Source organism: Microcaecilia unicolor, chromosome 7 (genome assembly GCF_901765095.1).
Source record: "Microcaecilia unicolor chromosome 7, aMicUni1.1, whole genome shotgun sequence".
In the NCBI taxonomy this organism is placed as follows: Eukaryota; Metazoa; Chordata; class Amphibia; order Gymnophiona; family Siphonopidae; genus Microcaecilia; species Microcaecilia unicolor.
This window is the reverse complement of record NC_044037.1, coordinates 233,846,560-233,870,234: the sequence shown is the minus strand read 5'-3', so window position 1 is coordinate 233,870,234 and position 23,675 is coordinate 233,846,560. Positions and strand designations below refer to the sequence as shown.

The 23,675-nt window shown below is 43.5% G+C and overlaps 1 protein-coding gene across 1 annotated transcript in view; it reads left to right on the top strand.

The window, feature by feature from the left end:
* XIRP2 (xin actin binding repeat containing 2) overlaps nt 1-23,675 on the top strand; it is a 287,016-nt gene that overhangs the window by 230,825 nt on the left and 32,516 nt on the right. The window contains 2 exon segments of the mRNA XM_030210038.1: nt 15,486-15,596; nt 20,725-20,782. Coding sequence (XP_030065898.1) covers nt 15,486-15,596; nt 20,725-20,782 — 169 coding nt within the window.

The following is a 23,675-nucleotide window of genomic DNA, read 5'->3' as shown; positions in this document are numbered from 1 at the left end:
AAGTCATCTGTCTCCCCTTCAATCTGTTCAAAATTCTGCTACACAACTTATATTCCATTCACTCTGCAGCCTATTTCACTTAACTGGTTAGTGCTGCTGAAAATAACCAGTTAGCGCCAAACTGCAAACCGGCTATTTTGGGGACATTCCAGGGCGGATTCAGCACTTGGCCAGTTAAGTGCCAATATCCAGCACTTAACCGGTCAGGTTAACTGCATAAATAGAACCACATAAAAGTCAGTCCTATCTTTTGGATCCTTTTACTAAGCTGCAGTAAGCGGGGTGCACTCAGGCATCCCGCAGTAATTGCTGCATGTGTGCACACTACCCACAAGCTAAAAAAATAAAATTAATTTTTTACTGCTGGGGGCAGGTCTTAGGGCACGGGAATCATCCATATAAGGATGAGCTAAGACCACTTTTTACCACAGTTTGGTAAACAAAGTCCCTTTCCTCCTGATTCTATATAGTTCGCCTAAAGATTGGTGCCGAAATCAGCGCAGATTCTATAACACGTAATTTAACAAACTTAATAAGCTAATGAGCACTGATAACAGCACTTAATAAGCAATAATGGGCACTAATTGGCACTTTATGCGGTAACCCATAGCCAGTTAATGGACCCTTTTACTAAGCTGCATGGAGAGGCATAATCGAACGGGGCCGGCCATCTATATGGGCGGCCATCTCCAAGGCCGGCCCCGGAAAGCGGCATACCCGACCGTATTATCGAAACAAGATGGCTGGCCATCTTTTGTTTTGATAATACGGTCAGGGCCGGCCAAATCTCAACAGTTGGGCCAGCATTAGAGATGGCCGGCATTAGAGATCGCCGCCATTGGTTTCACGCCGATAATGGAAACTAATAGCGGCCATCTCAAACCCGGCCAAATCCAAGGCATTTGGTCATGGGAGGAGCATTTATAGTGCACGGTTCCCGCTCACATGCCAGGACACCAACCGGGCACCCTAGGGGGCACTACAGTGGACATCACAAAATCATCTCAGATGCATAGCTCCCTTACCTTGTGTGCTGTGCCCCCCCCAAACCCCCAAACCCACTCCCCACAACTGTACACCACTACCATAGCCCTTATGGATGAAGAGGGTACCTACATATGGGTACAGTGGGTTTCAGGTGGGTTTTGGAGGGCTCACATTTATCACCACAAGTGTAACAGGTTGGGGGTGGATGGGCCTGGGTCCGCCTGCCTGAAGTCCACTACAGCACCCACTAAAACTGCTCCAGGGACCTGCATACTGCTGTCATGGAGCTGGGTATGATATTTGAGGCTGGCATAGAAGCTGACACAAAAATGTTTAAAAATTATTTTTGGGGGGGTGGGAGGCGGTTGGTGACACTGGTGGAGTAAGGGGAGGTGATCCCCGATTCCCTCCGGTGGTCATCTGGTCAGTTGGGGCACTTTTTTGAGGCTTGGTCCTAAATGTAAATGGACCAAGTGAAGCCGGCCAAGTGCTCGTCAGAGCCGGCCTTCTTTTTTCCATTATTGGCCGAAGCCGGCCATCTCGTCACCATGACGAAAATGATAAAGGGGATGGGACGACTTCCCTATGAGGAAAGGCTAAAGCGGCTGGGGCTCTTCAGCTTGGAGAAAAGGTGGCTGAGGGGAGATATGATAGAGGTCTATAAAATAATGAGTGGAGTTGAACGGGTAGATGTGAAGCGTCTGTTTATGCTTTCCAAAAGTACTGGGACTAGGTAGCATGCAATGCTACAATGTGGTAAATTTAAAACGAATCGGAGAAACTTTTTCTTCACTCAACGTGTAATTAAACTCTGGAATTCGTTGCCAGAGAATGTGGTATATGCAGTTAGCTTAGCGGAGTTTAAAAAAGGTTTGGAAGGCTTCCTAAAGGAAAAGTCCATAGACCATTATTAAATGGACATGGGGAAAATCCACTATTTCTGAGATAAGCAGTATAAAATGTTTTGTACTTTTTTGGGATCTTGCCAGGTATTTGCGACCTGGATTGGCCACTGTGGCAAACAGGATGCTGGGCTTGATGGACCTTTGGTCTTTCCCAGTATGGCAATACTTATGTACTTATGCCATTTTACAGCGTGTTAAAAGTGGCAAGTGCATAGGAAAGCCTCGCAGGCCAGTTTTTAGCACAGCGTAGTAAAAGGACCCCTCAGTCTTTGATAAAACTTGTAGCTGGGTCGCCCATTCAGGACCCAGCAAGGGTCAACCCTGCTTAGCTGCCTCTTCCTCCACATGACTGTTGCCTTCACTCCACAGCAATCTGGCTCCTCTGAGCCTTGGCTCCAGGCCCTGTGAACTCCCAGGACTTCCTCCTCCCTCCGTTCCTTTCACAGAGGCACATTCAAAGCCCAATGTTTATAAGTGAGCTTTTATTTTCTTGCTTCAATTCATCAAAACACCCTTCACTCCAGGTTGTTTAGGCTAGCAGCCCAGAGCACAATTCAGGTTCAACACAGTCAAATTCAGGTTCAAAAACAGTCCATATAACTTCACATTATCAGAGGGAAAAACCCAATAGCTTGGTAGGTTGCAGCCCAGACCTTTTTAGTATGAAACAGTTTACACAGTCTTTCTTGCATCTTCTGACAGCACGGTTACACAGCTTTATTCCTACCTGGTTCAGGCTGGGGTTTCAATTGTGCCCAGCTCTCTTTCTCTCCCACAGGCTGCACCTGTTTCCTCTTTAGTAGAGATTTCCCCCAGTGCTTCAGCCTCTCTCCTCTGGTCTTCCACCAGTCTCTCCAAGGCACAGCTAGCCACCCTCTTACAGCAGCTTTTCGGGTTTGAGCCAGAGCTCCAATCTCCATCTGTTCCTCCTCTAGTCCTTCAGTAACCTCCATTTTATCCTCCTCAACTTCCCCCGCCCCCAACCTCTCCAGCTGGCCCTCATCACCTTCCTCCGAGACCATTTCCCAATCTTCTATCTCCTCCCCTACCTCTTGCACAGCCAGGTGGGGAAGAGAAGGATTCTGGGACTGGTAGTTCCTCCTCTTCTTCCTTAACCCGGCCAACCTCTCTGCCTCCAGTAGACCAGCTTTCTGAATGTGGGTGTTGTGCACATGAAATCTGCCCCGTTGGGGTTCCCTGGCTGCCTGCACCCCCTTTCTTTGTGCCTTCCCGGATCCCCTTTCACCTGCACTCTCATAAACTTCATGTAATTAGATTCAGATCTAATAGACAATGGTAGTACATTCCAAAGTTTTATCACAGCTTGATAAGACAAAACAGTGCAAACACCCATTTATATTTTATGTTTTTTGTGGAGGGAAAATTCAGAATGAATTGATCCCTTGAACGGAATAGTCTGTTTACTAGCAGTCTATAACAATTGTGACATATATGATGGTGCTGTCCTAAGCATATTTCTGTGGACTAGAGAGCAAATCTTAAAGGGCCCATAGGCACTTACGCAGCAAAAAATGGACTAATGTGAGACAAGCTACGTCACATGGTTGTATTAAATGTGCACATGCTAAATAATTTTTGGCCTTAGCATACGGGAAAGACCCACATAAGGGCACACTAAGACCTATTTTTACCACAGCTTAGTAAAAAAAAAGACCCCAAAATTAATATGTGCTTCTATTAGTAAGCAATGTAATTTATTCAGTAGAGAAGTTACATGTTTGAATTTTCTAGCTGAACAGATTACACTTGCAATCATGTTTTTTGCCATATGGCTTCTATTCGTAGGTGTTTATAAATTGTAAATTTAGATGTTTATTTTACAGTTAAGTAGGGGTTCTTTGAGAGTACATAAAAGACTAAGTTTATTGGTATTTTCACAGTGCAGGTCTCTTTTCCAGGACTGGATTTACATATAAGTTAGACAAACTACAGCTTAGGGCCTGACATTACAAGGGGCCTCATGCTTCACTTAAAAAAAATTAAATGGATTTATAAATAACGACAATTAAAATATAAAAGAATCATCATTATTGTTTTAGTGGTTGTTTTATATATATATATATATATTTTTTTTTTAATTTTAATTTATAGACTTCCTAGTTAATCAAGGCGGGCCTTTTAAATATTACAGTATAGAGCCATAATCCTCTGGATTCTATACAGCTCACCTAGAGATCCACGCCGAAATCCAGGTGGATTCTATTACAACATACGTAACTTAATTGACTTAAGCTAATTAGTATTGATAACAGCACTTAACAAGCAATAATGAGCAGTAATTGACAATAATTAGAATTGACGCACACAACTTGCTAAGCCTATTCTGTACTATACTGCGTATAACTTCTGGTTATGGGTGGCGAAATGGACAAAATTTATGTGTGTAGTTATAGAATATGGCCCTCTGCACCTAAATCTATGTGCCGGGATTTACGCCATGTTTTCATTGGTGTAAATGGATGCACACAGTTTTAGACACTGGGGTATCAACTAATCATATTCTATATACCGCACAAAACTCTAGGCACCGCTTATAGAAAACGCTTAGGTGGAAATGTTTTTTGCACAGATTTTTAGGCACCATATATAGATTCCCCCACCCCAATACACATAAATCCAGCAATGGCCATTGCTGGGTATCTTTCACATGGAATCAAATGTACATATTAGTGCAGCTAAGGAGTCGTCAGTACAGAAAAGACACAAAAAACAGAGTGAAGGATCCAGGACAGGCAAAGGGAGAGGTGAGAAAATATTAGGGGGAGCCAAGTCTTTTCTGGTGTTTAACCAATGCACATCTATTTTACTTTGCACCAGGGGAGTGTTATCCGTGTTTATAAGTTAAAATCTGAAATCAGAAGGTCCAGTTATACCCCAATTTCTACCACATTATGCATCTCATCATGTAACTGGTAATGTGTGAGTTATCATCAGTGAGTTAATACATGTTAACTTGCATTGTTAGCACGAGTTAGAACACAGACCACTTTATGATATTTTAGAGTCATTATACTTAAATAGGGAGGCACCAGTATCTGCTGGAAAGCAGAAAAGCTCTTGTTTTGGATTTTGGATTTAGATATTAGTTTTAACTAGAGAATGCAATTCATGACAAGTGTCTTTAGGGTCCTTTTACTAAGCTGTGTTAGGTGCTAACGTGCACCTAATGCAGCTTAAAATGGCGTACCGTGGGATGCGCTCAGGCGTTCTATGGTAACTGCAAAATGTGCACTTGCTAATTGCGCGCTAAAAAATATATTTTTGAGGGGCATGTCAGGGGGGTGGAGATTGGGCATTCCTGTGCTAACCAGTTAGTTCATCTACATTAGCGAATGGTAACTAGTTAGCACAGGCTTACCAGATGCGCCCTTACAACCTACAAAATGGGTGGCAGTATGTGCTTCCATGGTAATTTTTTTTAATGGCTAAGAATCATGGCAACATTAACCCATGGCCATTAATACAATAAATAGAAAATCGGCCATTTTAGGGCTGTGGTAAAAATGGCCGTAGTGCTCAGGACAGACACATATTCGGATCATCTCGAACATATCTAAACCTCCACTACCCAAATTGCAAAGGACTCAAATACAAATCAACTTATGCATCCAGCTTCTCCTATATAAGCACACAACTATGGAATGCACTGCCAAAAGCTGTGAAAACAACCTACGACCATCTAAACTTCAGGAAATCACAAAAAACCAACCTGTTCAAAAAGGCATACCCTACCAACCCAACATAAGTGCCTGAACCCTGCAACATAACAAAACCAAAGCTTGTAATAGACACTACATAACCCTTCCCCTCTTCAATCACTATTGTGTCTGAAACACATGAACCTTATTCGACCACAACATCACCTTGTATTTGTTTCTCTACCAGACTTGGCGAATGCCTTTACGGTACTATGTAAGCCACATTGAGCCTGCAAATAGGTGGGAAAATGCGGGATACAAATGTAACAAATAAATAAACTACTCACATAAGGGCACATTAAGGCCACTCTGTACCCACAGCTTAGTAGAAGGGCCCTTATGATTGTTTCATATATATTTAATTTGAAGCAATGTTAATTTTTCTTTGTAAGGAGATATTTTCTTTCCTAGTTTTTTAAGTGCCAAATGTAATCAGGCTGTTAGAACAGATCAAAACTTGCAGTGGAAAACCCAGATGGTGCATAAAACCACATAATGCGGGTCCCAAATGTTGTTTTAGATAAAGGGACTTTGCATTATATGACTTCATTATCATACATCACAGAAAATTGTGTTAAGAGATAATGATTTTGGAATGTAGTGCAATAAAACTCATCACACTACCTATATTGTGCGCTGCGAAACTGTGTAATTGCATCATAAGAGATGCATTTATTCTAATGCTCAGCATCTGACAGTTGCATAAAATGACTCTAAAACTTGGTAGCATTAGATAAAGCAGCAATTTACATGTAGATCAGTTTGTGAATAAAATCTTTTTTATTCAAGGTTACTGTCTAAAATGTATGATATTATTTTGCTGTAGGGCAGGGGCATCTGACCTCAGCCCTCGCCAGGTTAGGTTTTCAGGATTTCCCCAATGAATATGCATGAGATCTATTTGCATACAATGGAGGCAGTGCAATCAAATAGATTCATGCATATTCATTGAGGAAATCCTGAAAACACAACTGGATTGCGGCCCTCGACGACTGAGGTTGGACAACCCTACTGTAGGGCTTCTTATTGCTAATCAAGTATTTGGATTTGGATTTAGCTCACACCTTTCTTAGGGGCTCTTTTATTAAATGTGCTAGAATCTGGCTTAATGTATGGTAACATAGGATTTTACCTCACTAAGCCCAGATTTAATGCAGCAGTTTTTTTTTTTTGGGGGGGGGGGGGATATCCTATATAATAATTCTCACCTCCAACATTCTATTGGTCTTGCTGCCTGTGTTCATGACTTCTTCGGAGTTGGTTTGCTAGGCTCCGTAGCACAGGCTGACGTCACCATACCCATTATGACGTCCACATCAGAACCCAGGAAAAAAGGCGCCCATTGGTCACAGTGACGATGGCGGAGCAGGGGAAGAAGATGAGCGCCATCAGCAACAGCAAGTAGGGCACGTTGCTGGTGTTGTCCAGGTTACAGAGCAGCGAGGCCCGCGAGAAGTAGACACGGATCACGCCGCCACCGGGGATGGCGATGGGAAAGAGCAGGGCGGGCGGCAGCAACCAGGCCACGGTGATCAGGAGCCGCACCCGCCGCCAGATCATCAGGCACCCGTAGCACAGCGGGAAGAACACTCGAAGGAAGGGAGGGACCCTGAAACTTGGAGGGAGGGGGTACCCTGAAACTCGGAGGGAGAGAAGGAGGGACCCTGAAACTCAGAGGGAGGGAGGGAGACCCTGAAACTTGGAGGGAGGGAGGAGGGACCCTGAAACTCGGAGGGAGGGAGGAAAGGGACGACCCTGGAACTCAGATGGAGGGAGGGAGGGGATGACCCTGGAACTCAAAGGGAGGAGGGGGAACAACCCTGGAACTGGGAGGGAGGGTGGGGGGGGCCGCTGGCACACACTCTCATTCTCACACACACACACTCTCTCTCTCTCTCTCACAGACACACTCGCACCCAGTCTCACTCTCTCTCTGTCACACACACACACTCGCACATTCACTCTCACTCTCTCTCTCTCACAGAGTCACACTCACACACACTCTCTCAAACATACACACTCCGAGGAAAACCTTGCTAGTGCCCGTTTCATTTGTGTCAGAAAAGGGCCTTTTTTACTAGTTTAAAATATATTGTATTGTAGGTTATGCACTAATGTCATTAGCACACAGTACCTGTCTAGAGGTGCTAAGTGCTCCTGCATTAACTATCTGTTAGCCAGTGGCGATCCTAGGTCGGCTGACACCCGGGGCAGATCGCCACTGCGCACCCCCCCCCCCCCGGGTGCAGCATGACACCCCCCCAGTGAATCAATCCCCCCTTCCGGCGCATGAACTCTCCCCCCCCCCTCAGCGCATCAACACCCCCCCTGGCGAATCAACCCTCCCCCTTCTGGTGCATGAACTTCCCCCTTGGAGCATCAACACCCCCCCTAGCGAATCAACTCCCCCCCCCCCCCCCCACTTCCAGCGTATCAACTCACCCCCTCGGCGCACAAACACCCCCCCCCCCCGGGTGCCTTCTTGGCTGCTGGGGGGGTTGCTGCGCATCTGTCGTCTCCGTTGGCCCTGCTCCCTCTGCCCCTGAACAGGAAGTAACCTGTTCCGGGGCAGAGAGAGAGCAGGGAACCACGGAGATGACAGGCGCGCGGCACCCCCCCCCAGCAGCGTGCACCTGGGGCGGACTGCCCCCCCCCCTTGGTACGCCACTGCTGTTAGCCAGATAGCGTGCATTAAGTATAATGCATTAGCTGGTTAATACTTCCATGCCTACTCTCCACCCATTATATGCCCCCTCTCAAAAATATTATTATGGAATCAGTAATGAGCGGGTTAGTATGCTCAGACAGGTAAAATACTGTAAATGCTTTAACGTGTTTCTTTGATAGCCTGTTTGCATGTGCTAAAAGCACATTAAAGGCTTGGGGCCCTTTTACCAAACAGTGGTAAAAAGTGGCTTTAGTGTCCTTACATGGGTCTTTCCTGTGCATTAAGGCAATTTTTACCACTGGGGTATGAGGAAAGGCTTAAGAGGAAAAGAGACAGCTGAGGGAGGATATGACTGAGGTCTACAAAATCCTGAGTGGTGTAGAATGGGTAAACATGAATTGATATTTTTCACTTTTTCAAAAAGTACAAAGGCTAGGGGACACTCAATGAAATTACATGGAAATACTTTTAAAACAAATAGGAGGAAATATTTTTTCATTCAAAGAATAGTTAAGCTCTGCAACTCGTTGCTAGAGGATGTGGTATCAGAGGTTAATGTATCTGAGATTAGAAAAGGTTTGGACAGTACGTAAGGGAGGGGAAGCAAGATGGCCGCCGAGTAGGTTGGAAGAGAAGGACGCTCCCACTATATTTTGCCTGTGTACTATTTCCTGCAAAAATGCCGAAAAGGAAAGGCAAGTCGAATGGACCTCCCCTCCCGAAACCTACTCCTTCCTTACCTGGGCAAACGTCCATCTCTTCCTTTTTGATTTCTACCCCGAAACGGGACAAATCTGCTGCTGGGGCTGGGAAGAGCCCCAGCTTGGAGAGCGAGTTATCGCTTAGCCCCCTGGGACCTCTAACTCCTCCACTGCCACAACCAGACGGGAAGGCAGTTCCGGGGCCTGTGGAAACAATAGCCTCGAAGGGGCGGCGCATCCCGTCGTTGGAAGCGGGTATTGGGAACAGCATGCAGAGAGAGGAGGCAGAGCTGCGTAGTTCAGACACAACATCGGACGAAACAGCGGCTGAACTGAACTTAAATGTGCATTTGAGAGAAGTTTCCTTGTGTGCTTTGGCAATTCAACCACTGGAGAGGCCAGCTGAAATTTCACTAAGCTCAATCTGGACTGCTCTTGAATCTCTACACAAGGTGTGTACATCCTTTATAACTGTTTCTTTAAATAACGCATCTCAGATTAAGACTTTGAAAGAGAAAATTGAAGGAATATCATCTAAACAAACAGCAATTGAAATAGAAGTGGAAAAAATTTCCAAACAACAAGCTCATATTGCTGGTGACCGGTTGGTTTTACACCGAAAGATTGAGAATTTAGAAAATGCATCCAAGAATTTAAACCTTCGAATACTAAATTATCCTCAGTCTCAATATATGACACCTAGAGATATGTTTGTGAAATTCTTAACTGAAATATATAATTATTCAGAACAAGTCTTGCCTCCATTACAGAGCATATATTATCTGAGACAGAAAATGAAGCAACAACAAAGAAATGTGGAACAGCAAGGTGAAGGAGAAGATATAATGAATGTTACAGATTTATTGGAAAAATCATTGGACAATATTGAGACTCGATCAACTCTGGTGGTATCATTTGTGTTTTTGCAGGACAAAGATACTTTGTTGAAATTATACTTTAAAAAAATACAGCCAGAGTTTAAAGGTGGAAAAATATCTATATTTCCGGACATATCTAAATGGTCGCAAACTAGAAGGAAAAAATTCTTGGAAATGAAGAAAGAATCCATGGAGAAAAAAGCAACTTTTCAATTGAGATTTCCGTGTAAATGTTTGCTTTTCTTCAAAGAAAAGAAATATATTTTCTATGAACCTGAACAGCTGCGAGAATTTCTTAATGCGCAGAGTATTGAAGAGCAGTCATAGGTCAAGAGGTCCATTTTGTAAGATAAGGGTTAATCCCTACTCGATTATTCTTTTTGATTTTTCTTATATATAAGCCATCTTCCAATGGCATTTATAATTTTTGCTTCCCTCCGTTATATTGTGGACTATAATCCAATATAAAGATATTATCTTTAGTGGACAATGTTTATTTTGTCTATTTGAAATATTTTTTTGTGGAATATTGGTATGGATATGTTGGTATATCTGTTCAAAGTTTACTGTTTGTAAAAATTAAAATTCAATAAAAAAAAAAAAGAAACGGTTTGGACAAGTTCCTAGAGGAAAAGTATACAGTCCACTATTGAGACAGACATGGAAGAAGACCAGTAGCGTTCCTAAGGGGGCGGTGGGTACGGTCCGCCCCGGGTGCACGCCGCTGGGGGGGTGCCACGCACCTGTCGGCTCCGCTCGTTCCGTGCTCCCTCTTCCCTAGAACAGGTTACTTCCTGTTCCAGGGCAGAGGGAGCATGGAACGAGCGAAGCCGACAGGCACGCGGCACCCCCCCCCCCCCCCAGCAGGTAAAAATGCACCCGGGGGGTGTCCTTTCGCCGGGGGGGGGCGTGCATCGGCGATCCGCCCCGGGTATCAGCCACCCTAGGAACGCCACTGAAGAAGACACTGCTTGCTCTGGGATTGGTAGCATGGAATGTTGCTACTTTTAGGGATTCTGTCAAGTACTTGTGACCTGGCTTGGCCACTGTTGGAAGTAGGATACTGGGCTAGATGGACCATTGATCTGACCCAGCACAGATGTTCTTATGTTCTCATGTAAATGCATATATACCATTATTTATGTGCACTTTTGTCATGCAAATGTTAGCACCCACTTTATATAATTACCCCATAGCACCTGAATTTTGAATTTTCTTAAATATCTATTGATGTCAATAGGATCTTGAACTAATCATACTGATCTGACATATTCAAAAAGTACATTCAGAAGGGCCCAAAAAATATTTAATATGTGCAGGAGGCAGAACCTTCCTATACTTCCCGATATCAGGTTCTGCTCTACCTCCACTCCCTCCCCTCCCATAAATGACTATTTGTACCTCTAGATACACCAGGGCCAATATACAGCAGGCAGCGTTTCTTTAGATCTGGCTGAACATCGGGATCTTCGGCAGCACCTGGAAGATATGCAGGTATGGCTGATACTCAGTTCCACCCACATAGCTAACTGGGAACATTTATTGTGTAGTCCTACATGACCAATAAGCTAAGTGGACATGGTAATGAATATCACCAGTGTCCACCTAACTCCTAGCTGCACCCCAACTCTGCCCCTGGACTGTCCTGACCCTAACCATCGAGTGCTGTGGTGGTGGTCACCAGCACTGTGCAGTTAGGTGCTGCTATAATACTAGTACTACTACTAATCACTTTTGTAGCACTACTATATGGTCGCAGCACTGTACACATTATATGCAGGTTATTTCTCTGTCTCTAAATTTTGTTTGTTTATTTTTTATCTGGGGCAATGGAGGGTTAAGTGACTTGCCCAAGGTCACAAGGAGCAGCAATGAAATCGAACCCAGGTCACTAGGATCAAAGCTTGCTGCACTAAACATTAAGGCTACTCCTTCACTCCATTGTAAATACAAGAATTGTCTGATCACCATGAGTTAACCAGATGGGAGCTCTCCTGTCCTATTAAATGATTCTGAATATCGACCCCCCCCCATGGATTTTACTCGTCTTTCTGAGGCCTCTTCCCTGAATAGATTTACTCCAGCTCAGTGAAGAGTTAAATTCAAGTACTCTCCCTTTTCCCTATGGATCTGTATTTGGATTGGCAAGCTATAAATATATTTTAAATAAATAATTTCCTTAGACTGGATTTTATTTCTATTCTGTTACAGTTCAGAAATTGTAGGGCCTAGTATTTAAAAGGACTTTTCCAGGTAGCAGCAATTGTTACCCGGATAAATCCTACCAAGACAGTGCCACAGAATATCTTCACAGACCTTGTTGGCACTATCCAGATAGTGTCAGGGCAGTCCAAGGGTTTATCAGTCATGCAATAAGCAGCATCAGCACAGTCAGTCAGCTACTTTGGATGGTCTATAAAAAAACAGTTTCTTAGCAGGAGCAAATGTAGTTTTCTGGAAAGTAGCTGTACAGGAGACTAGAGACACTAGAGAATGTGGAAATGTGGCAAAGGACCTTCCAAAATAACACTGTCATCTCATAAGAACATAAGAATAGCCATACTGGGTCAGACCAATGGTCCAGCTAGCCCAGTATCCTGTTTCCAACAGTGTCCTATCTAGGTCACAAGTATCTGGCATAAACCCAAATAATAGCAACATTCCATGCTACCAATCCCAGGGCAAACAGTGACTTCCCCATGCCTGTCTCAATAGCAGGCTATAGACTTTTCTTCCAGGAACGTGTCCAAACCTTTTTTTTTAACCCAGATACACTAACCGCTGTTACTACATCCTCCTACAAAGAGCTTAACTATTCATTGAGTGAAAAAATATTTCCTCCTATTTGTTTTAAAAGTATTTCCATGTAACTTCATTGAGTGTCCCCTAATCTTTGTACTTTTGGAACGAGTAAAAAATCGATTTACTTCTACTCATTCTACACCACTCAGGATTTTGTAGACCTCAATCATATCTCCTCTCAGCTATCTCTTTTCCAATCTGAACAGCCCTAACTTCTTTAGCATTTCCTCATATAAGAGGAGTTAAAATGTACAGCACTGCGTACTTCTAGTAGCACTATAGAAATGATAAGTAGTAGTAGAAGATCCATCCCCTTTCTCATTTTGGTCGCTATTCTTTGATCCTTTTCTCCACAGTCTACAGTCAAATATCTTCTTGCAGATGTCAAAAAGCACTCCATTGCAAAATATTAGGGGATTCTGAGCCTCTGAGGTGATTCTTAAATTTGACCTTTTTTGGGTTAGTGATACTGACTGTTCACTTTTATTTACCATATGTGGAACTACATTCATAAACCCAATAATTTGCCTTATAGTATATAACAACATACTCTATTATTAAGGCTTACTTTGTAAGCAAAAATGAAATGGAACTGTGGAAGAGTGAAGGCAGAGGAGGAAGGAAGAAGGCCTGAGTGTTGGTGGGCAAAGAATGGCTGCGTAAAGATGAACACTAGGGGGTAGTAAGAGGATAGGGAGAACAGAGCCCTTTCCACTTACTATTCTCTTCCTCCTAACTACCCCTGTGATCTTGAACCTCTATCCCAAGCACTCTCTCCATGATTTCTCCAATGGTTCTAGAGATTCCCTCCCTCATGATGGTCACTAATTCCCCCCCACCCCCCCCCCATTTGCTCCTCTCTCCACCCCTCCCTGCTCACAAACCCCAAATATTAAATACTTGAACTGGTGGGGATCCCCAAACCCTGCCAGCTGAAGAATTCCTCCTCTTCCTCATGCAGCCAGCACTCTTTCAAATGGCAGCCAGCAGCACTTGCTTCAAATTGATGCTGCTGCCGGCAGGCCGTGCATGCTCAGTGCTTTTGCATGTGCAAAAACTGAGCATGTGCAGAAGGGCCAGTCTCAGCCTTAGTTCAAGGCAAGTGCTGCTGGCTGATATTTGGAAGAGTGGGGACTGCCCAAGGACAGAAAATCTTCAGCTGGCAAGATTTGGGGATCCCCACCAGCCACTGCAAGAGTGTCACAATTTTGGGTGGGCCTGAGTCCAAGGTGAGTGGGCCCCAGCCCACCCAGGCCCACCTGTGGCTACGCCACTGCTCCCCTCCCTCCGATTCTTTCACTCATTCTGCCCCCCCCCCCCCCACTGTGGTTACTAAAGGTAGAAGCAACAGAACCCAAGTATCCAGTACAACTAACAGCAGTGGGTTCAGAGAACCAACCCACCAATTAGAAGAAGAAGAAACTGTGGTCCTGACCAGGGCAAGATTAACCCTTTGGAAAACTAGCACATTGTGCCTCCTCCCCCCACTGTAATATAAATATATTTGAAAACTCCCATAAACAGGGGACCTATATAATTCTAACTACAGAGGAAACCTAGAAGGGAAAGAAGTGGTAGGTAAGAAGTGCTCCTTCTTGTCAATCCATACTCTGCTCATGTATACACTATCCCCCCCTGATTCTATGAAAGTCACTAAAAATTGCATGCATAAATTTAGGTGCATTCCTGATTTGCACATGCAATTTAATAGTTTAATGAGACAAGTAGTGCCAATAATTGGCTTTTCAACAAGCAATTATTGGCACTAATTAGATTTAATTCGGAATTAGGGGTATAAATTTAGGGTGCAGGATCCGTCCCTCAAATTTACATGTGGCCTGAAAAAGGAGGTGCGGAAATAGGAAAGTAATGGACATTTTGAGGTGGATCGAGGGTGTGGTTGTGAGTTATGTGTCTAATTATAGAATAATGGTATCCCGTGCGTAAATTTAAGAGTGGGCATTTGCACCATGCTTTCATTGGTGCAAATGGCGGCACCTAAATTTACACATGACCGCTTCACGTAAGCGTTAATTCTATAAACTGCACCAAACTTTAGGTGTGGCTTATAGAATACGTTTTTTTCGGCACCAATTTCTTTAGGTGCCATATATAGATCTTAGCCCTACAGCACTCAGGGGCCGTTTTGCTAAGGCACGCTGAAAAATGGCCTGTGCTGGTGTAAGCAGGTGTATTAGACGCATGCAGGTCCATTTTTCAGCGCACCTGCAAAAAAGGTCTTTTTTGGGGGACAAAAATGGGCATGCGGAAAAATTAAAATTGGTGCACGTCCATTTTGGGCCTGAGACCTTACCAACACCCATTGACTTAGCAGTAATGTCTTACACGTTAACCAGGTGGCAATCGTTAGTGTGCATACACTGCCGATTACCGCCCAGTTAGCCCCACGTGGTAAAACATTAAAAATATTTTCTGCCGCGCATATCGGACACATAAAAATTGGTAGAATTAGCCGGGCGGTAGTTCTAATTTGACGCACATAGGCATCTACGCGCATTAGTAAAAGGGCCCCTTAGACACTACCTTATTGAATAGTGCCTAGTGCATATCTGCACACAGCTACCAATTATTAGTGCCTATGACGCCCATAAGTGCTGTGTACGTCTAGGCACCGATTTATACAATTACCTCCGAAACCCTGCCTGTTACCACTGCCTGTCTTGTTACTTTATGCATGCACAGTACATGATTATTAATTGTTACTGAAATCAAGAAAATATGAGAATTAATTGCAGGTTTATCATGTCAATTATATTCTGCTACAAGTAATTCATTTTAATGCATTCAATGTTTTTATTGTTTAGGAAGGTAGAAGCAGCAGTGAGGTGACAGTTAAACAAAGTACACAAGAAATGAAGAAAAATGAGCATGAAGCGGTGACAACGTGCAATGTTTCTGTTTCTGAAGCAGAACAGGTATGTTAATATCATGATCATGCCAATTAACCACTATTTGATATTTCGATTATGAGGTAATTAAATAACAGGCCACGCTACCCGTGCTCCACTGAGTTCAGATAAACTTAGGGGGCCTTTGACTAAGCCGCAAAGGCGCCTGTGCGCACCCAACATGTGCCAACTTGGAATTACCGCCCGGCTACCATGTGGCCCTTGCAGTAATTTCATTTTTGACCTGCGTCCTCTACGCGCGCCAGAAAATAATTTTTATTTTCTGATGCATGACAGAAACTGGGCGGTAATCGTCATTCTATGCGTGTAGATGATTACTGCACATGAGATCTAACCACTAAGTCAATGGCTGGTGGAAAGGTCTCAGACCCAAAATGGACGCATGCCAATTTTTATTTTGCCGCACGTTCATTTTCAGCAAAAATAAGAAAAAGGCCTTTTTTACAGGCGCGCTGAAAAATGGATCTACATGTACCCAAAACATGCGCCTACACTAGTGCAGCCCATTTTTCGGTGCACCTTAGTAAAAGGGCCCTTTACTCACATATAGAAGGGAATTTTATATAGGTCCAGCAAAATATCCGCTGTTAGCGGCTAGCCGTTAACCAGCTGTATTGTGACATGCCGTTTAAGCGTGGATATCCAGCCTATCTTTAACAGCTAAAAAGTTAACCAGTTAGCGCTGAATATCAGCTTAACTTTTTAGCAGTTAAAAACTCCTCAGATATTCAATGCCAGTCACTGGAAATGGCCCAGCATTGAATATCTAGGTTTAATACTGGCGGCAAAAGCGCTGCCCACCATCAGCTGAATATTGGGACTTAAGTTACTCGTGTACATGGGGGACCCATCCATGCCCCACCCATGGGTATACCCCCTTGCATTTGCATATTATAGAATTTAGGAACTAGTGTTATGGAACAGTAGCTTACCACAGTTATTTCCAATTTAATTTCAGTTACTGCCAATTATTGCCCTTTAGCACCAGTTAATGATTAGGGAATCCCTTTACTAAACTGAGGTAAAATGTGCCTTAGTCAGGCCCACTGAGAGGGGGGGGAGGCAGGGAGGGACAAAATTCCCCAGGCCTGGGCCTCCAAGGGGGCCCGTCAACGGGGCTGGGGGTGGGTGGGTGAGACTGGGAACTGCGGCACCGGCGGCCTGAGAGCAGAAGAAGGAGGCGACGGTGGTAACAATTGGGAGGGGATGGCGGAGAGGGCCCTGGAGGTGGCCTTGCCATGGGCCTGGCTCAGTCTCTCTGTGGCCCTGGCCTTAGTACACCCTTATATGGATCTCTCCCACACACTAAGGTCATCCTTACCACAGCCGAAAAATGGCCAGTTTTCCATTCTCCAAATTAATGGACATGCACTAATGTGCCATTGGCACGCAGCCAATAACAAAAATTAGCACATGAGCCCAGTCTGTAGGCAGGAGGAGCTGATACACTAATCCTACACTAATCAATTAGCATGTGTTAATGTTGCTGAGCTGATTTGCGCTGTCACACGCACTCTCCACTGCCAGACACACCCCCTCAGAGAAAAATGAAATATTTTTATCACGTGATTTGCACCTGCACATTGGGATTTTACTGCAGGATGCCTTAGCACGTTCTGAATAAGCCCGTTTAAGCTGTGGTAAGCGTGTGTTAGTGCTTACATTTCCGCCTAAGCGTATTCTATAAGCGGTGCCTAGATTTATGCACGGTATATAGAATACGCTTAGTTGATGTCCCAGTGCCTAAAACTACACAACTCCATTTACACCAATTAAAATATGGCGTAAATCCCTGCGCATAGATTTGCATGCACTGGGCCATATTCAATATCTACACATGTAAATTTTGGAATTCCCATGAAACATCCATTTTCCTGCCCATAGCTACGCCCTTTTGAAGTGCATGCATTAGAATATAGGCACAGTTTATTATAGAATATGGTAACGAGTTGTGTGCATAAATTCTAATTATTACCAAGTAGTGCTTATTATTGCTTGTTGAGTGCTGTTAAGCCATTTAAGTTACGCACATTGATATAGAATACACCTGAATTTCACACGGATCTCTAGGCGCACTATATAGAATCCACTGTATAGAATCCAGATGAATGTGCTCAATTTCACACACAGTGCACATAAGATGTGTGCAGTGTTATAAAAGCATCATTTTATGCGCATAAAGTCTGGACAATTTTAGGAAAGCCTGTTTCTCTGTAGTAAACACCGATTTACACACAGAAATGCGTTTTAGAATTGCTCCTTTGATAACTATATTTTTACAGTGTCATGATTCAAGCATAATTTTTAAAGGTCAGTCTCACCTTACCAAATCAAAGTACCGTGTTCCTTCATTGTTGCCTGCATATTTTCGTTCTGGAAATATTTTTGCCACGCTTTCCTTGTCTCTTTTGCACAAAGGTGTGTTACAACATAAATTTTCATTTTCATCTGGAATAAAGGCTGTATATTTTTCTATTATGACTATACCCCTGCCTTTGTCAAGAATTTTTTTTTTCTGTTAATGCCTCATTTGTTGACAGGATGCATATATTTGAGAGACATTAGCAGCATGTTTGGCAAAAAAAAAATGACAAAGTAGCACCTCAATTTGCTTATATCCATGACCCTAGGAGTAACTAACTTAGGAGTATGTTTACTAAAGGGTGTTAAACCCTTAACATGCACTATCAGGGTTACCGTATGACCGAGTAAAGTCATTCTGCAGTAATAAACCTTTTAACATGTGTGTTAGAGTATTTTTCTGGGAGAAGGTGTGATGTGAGCATGGCACGGGCATAGAAAGATATAGTCCTTTATTGCATACTAGGTAATGCACACTAATGGGATAACAACTGAGTTAACGCTAAATAAATGAATGGCATTTATTAAATTTATATTTATTTAGTTAGTTTGACATGTTATGGTATTTTAGAATTGGTATTTATGTTCTTATCATTTATATTAATGATTGTTTATTTAATACTATTCATTAGTGTTAAATAATATGTTTTGTTTTATTGGTTGTCAGTTACTTTAGCCCCTGGCGCAGCCCTGGCATGGGCGAAACACAGCCAGTGTCAGGCTTTTTTTATAGACCTCACATGAATAAAGTATTTCTCAAAGGACCTTTTCCTGTGCAATCTGCTCCTTTTATATCACTTAGTGCCTCTTACATAGGAGTCGCTAACTGCTTCCGCATTAACTCCAAGCAGTTAACATGCACTAATGACTAAATCAGAGTACAACCTGCATAAAACATTCCCCCAAAAAGAATAGTGCTCATCCTAGAATAGCGCTGAGCACTGATTTTTCCTGATGCCTATTTTTCGGCACTTTTTTACAGAATCTGGCCCTAGGCACATAAGAACAAATGGGCTGTACCAGTGGGCAGAGCGTGGATGTTCCACCTAGCGATGATTGCACCTTATAGAATAGTATCAGATGCATGCATTCCAAGGTGCTCTTCGGTGCAGCAGGGCCACCAAGAGGGGGGGCGGCAAAATATCCAGGGCCCGACCTCCAAGGGGGGCCCGGTGCCTGGGTCTGTCTCTCTCCTGCTCCTGTGTGCTTGAATATCGTGTTAACTCTATAATCCAGTCCTGGCACAGAGGAGCAGAAGAGAGACAGACTCTGGCGCTGCCCCACCTCCCACCCCCGCTTGGAGGCTGGGGAGGAGCAGACACATTGACACAGGAAGGTAGGGGGCAGGGGAGGTGGCAGCCTGAGTGAGCGAGCGAAGGAGGTGCAGCAGCGGCAGCCGCATGTATCCCAAGTGGAGAGGCGGTGGCTATGATAGCCCTGCCCCGGGTCTGGCTTTGTTTCTCTGTGGCCTGCGGTACAGCAGCTTATGCTTACCCTTGATCTGGCCTAAGCTGTCGCATCTAAATTTCAGCACACTAAAGCAGCTTTGCACCACTCTTCTACAATGGGCTAGGCACATCTTAATGTCATTATAGAACTGATGCTAAGTTCACTTCTTGTTGTTCCTACATTTAGGCATCACTTTAAAGAATTGCCCCTAATGTCTTCTCATATATGTGGAGTTTTGTGCCTTAGGTTCCAATGTACTAACCTGTGCTAAAAGTAGAAGTCAGTTTGGCACCCTCCCATTGGCATGCCCCCCCCCCCCCCCCCGGCCATCCTTTAAAGACAGTTTCCCCCTCCTGAATACCGACAGTGTTTCACCTAACGCTACCCACATCAGTTCCTGCATCTTCTCTCCGCTGCACCCCTGTGGAAACAGGAAGTTATGTCAAAGGAGGGGCCAGGGTGCAGCAGAAGGAAAATGCCAGGGAGCTGATGCGGGTAGCATTAGGTGAAACATTGTGTTTGGGAGGGGAAAACTGCCTTTAAAGATAGGCAGGGGAAGGTGACCTGAGACAGAAAGAGGAAGGGGGTTGCTGGCTCTTCTTTATTCCCTGCACACGCAACACTGCCAGGTAAACTGTGAGCCAGCATAAACTATAGAGCCAGTGACATCACAGGCTTAGGTGTTTGGCACCCTTTCTCTGGCACCTTGGGCCAGGTCCTCACCTGGTCCATAGGTTAAGCCAGCCCTGTTAAAAACCAAGGTACTAGTGGGCATCAAAACTAGTTCCTTCGAAGAGTTAATGCTGATATGCTATCGCTGTAAGCTAGTGCAAGGCCTGCTGTGGGCCTTAATATCCTCTCCTTCTCTAAATAATAGGACTGCAATTGGGGGAGGAGAGCAGGCAGAGGCAACCTCTGTCATTAAAGACTGTTGTGGTATTTTAATCATTTCTTTTTTAAACCAGCACCTGCTTATCTCTGAAGTTTTTAATTTTATAGATATTTATATTAATGCGGACAGTTTATTTTTATACATCTTCTTCTTTTCCCCTGGTTTTCTTTCCCCCTCCTTTTCTTTCCTTTTCTCCTTTTCTTTGTCTTTCTCCTCCACCATCTCTCTCCATCTCTCTTAGGGGGAAGTTATCAAAGTGGGCTACTGACAAATCGAGTTATTTACCACAAGTAGCCCACATTAATACCTTTCCCCAATATATTTTCCTTTTTTCTCCTCTACCATTGTTTCTCAGAATGTAAAAGCAGAACTGATTGGCTTTTGTCACCGGGTTATTGGGAATCTTATAATCTATTATTGCTATTAATCCAGGTTTCTGTCCATGAAGAAAGGACTTGCAATTCAAACATGCAAGTAATTGAAGACTCAGGTAAGAATTTGCACTTTAATTTCACTTAAATACATAGAGGTCAATATTGGTGGCCAATGTGTAACTTTAAAAGGATATGATACATGCTTTAAGTTGTATGAGTTTTCATTAGGCTAAAATATAGAAAGTGGATTTCACATCCATTTTAAGTTATGCCTGCTGTTTATACATTGGTGTGTAAATGTTTAACTTATATATTTAGGACCCAATATTCAGCGCTATTTGACTGGCCATTTCAGTGCACAATTACAGAACAGTGTAAGTTGTGTAACTGTACACTTACCCTCAAAAATGGCAGTATTCTATAATGTAGGCACACAAATGGCACTTAAATTTAGGTGACCTCTTAATGAGTGATGAAAACAGGGGGCAATTCTGTGACTGGGCACCTCCATTTAGGTACCCTGAGGTTAGGTGGTAGGAACCTATCCTATAATGAAACTTAGGCATCTAGGTTCCTTTACAGAATACTAATATAACCTGGTATCAGTGCAGCTAACAGTTAGGTACATGCACTTACATCAGCCATGGGAGCGGGCATAAGTTCAGGTGCCTATGTATAGCAGGGACATGCATAACTTATAGTGTTTTTGAGTTTTATATGATGATTATCCCTGGGATTCCATTTACCGCACCTTAATTTCTACACAGAGATTGAAGCATATTCTAAGACAGTGTGCATAACTTAATTGGTTAACTAGCTAATCAGCGCTGTCGATTGGGTGTTAACAAGCAATTATCAGCACTAATTGGCATTAATTCATATTTGTGAATACAACTCATTAAGTGTATTCTATAACATGGTGCACTTAATTTCTAAGTCCCACAGTTGAAAATGGCCTTAACACACAGGAAAGGCCCATGGAAGAGTGGAGTGGAAGAGTAGCAGCCTAGTGGTTAGTGCAGTGGACTTTGATCCTGGGGAACTGAGTTCAATTCCCACTGCAGCTCCTTGTGACTCTGGGCAAGTCACTTTACCCTCCATTACCACTGGTACAAAATAAGTACCTGAATATATGTAAACTGCTTTGAATGAAGGCAGTATATCAAGCCCCATCTCCCTTTCCCTAATGTTACATTAAGCCATTGCTTAGTAAAAGGGCCTCTAAGTGGCCAACATTATTATATGATTTTTGAAAGTATACAGATAAGCAAGTTATATGTTCATCATCCATCAGCAAACACACAACTTGCTTTAATTATCATCCGACTCTCACGCCCCTCAAAGCCACTTCCCTTTTAAATAATTATAACTGGTTGTTTTCTGAATAAATAGTCAAAGTTATATGTATAAGTGGTCCTGTCTTGTTCTTATGAAGAAAGCATTTATGCAATCAGTGCCACAGCTGACTCCATACATGCTTTTGAATAATGGTCTGATATTGTTTAAACAGTATATGAATGTGCATTGTTTCTTTAGCAGAATATGCTGATGCAACACTGACTATATAATAAAAGTCTTAATTTTCTATTGATAACACTTGTGCATGAATCAACTAAGATCAGCATGATCTGAAATGTACAAGATCATCTTTCTGGACAGAAAGAGACTGAGTCATCTCAAATTAGTTTTCTGAAAAAAAAGAATCCTGTTAAATGAAGCCCAAAGTATATTATAAATACTAACAACACCCAAGCTAGAAAATTCCAGGTTGTCTCTGGAAGGGTTAATGCAAAATATTGTGACAAATTATACGATAGCATAATGTCCGTTAGGAGTAGGATAAATAGGTACATAAATAAATTAATGCAAATCCAAGATGAAATAAAGTAATTACATATTAGGGGATAGGAGAAATAGGACACTTTAGGTTTGAGGAAGGAGTTGGGCACTTACATTTTGAATTTACTGAACCTAGAAAGTTGGCACTTGAAGCCACCATAGATAGATGACTTCTGTAAATGGTGAGTGGAAATGGAGGCAAGGAATAATATGGTAGCAAAGAAGGCAGATATTCAAAGAGATTCAAGCAGGCTGGAGAGGTTCTTGCTTGCCTATATTGCCCAGGGCTGCCCAACTGCCAATGTTCAGCAGCACTTAACCAGCTTCTGACTGGCCATTAAAAAAATGGGTAGGTCAGGTGCAGTATAGGGGGAGGCAATGAGAAGGAACCAGCAAATATGAGGATGCCCGGCAATATTCAGTGCTAGCACCCGCACAGCTAACCAAGTAAGTTTAGGACAGCTCAAAAGCTATATGTGACCAGTTAGGTATACAAGTGCCAGCACTGAATAATGGCTGGCACTTGCATAACGGTTAGGTCCCAGCACAAGTGTGTTGATCTCTTTCCTCCCCCCCCCCCCCCCCACTCTCCTGAAGCACATCACAACTCCCTCACACCCTCCCTCCCAACCCCTCTCGAAGCATATGTTGACCTCCTCTCACTCCCAAGGAACGTCACAATCCCCTCACCTTATGTGGGCCCCAGATAAATATCAGCCAGGACCTGCATAAGTGCAAAGTACTTCACTCCTCCCCAATCTCGATCTCCATGACTCCCAACCCCCAAAGCACATCACCTCCATCCCACCACCATTGGCCCTCCCGGACCTACCTTTTCAATCAATGGTGGCATAGTGGGGTACTGTGAGCAGTGCCCATTCGCTCCTACCTGGTGCACCTCCTTGGAGAAAATGGTTGCTGCTGCGACTTCTAGCGACAGCCTTACGCTATTTCAAAATACCGGCGCAAGGCTGCCACTAGTGGTCATGGCAGCCATTTATTTCCAAGGAGCCGCACCAGACAGGGTCAGTAGACATTGCTCATATCAATAGGACCTCACTACACCACCAGTGACTGGAAAAATAGGCCTGGGAAGGCTATAGGGGTGGGAGTGAGGAGATGGGGTCATGATGTGCTTTGGGGGTGGGTGGGAGGGATGGGGTTAAGATG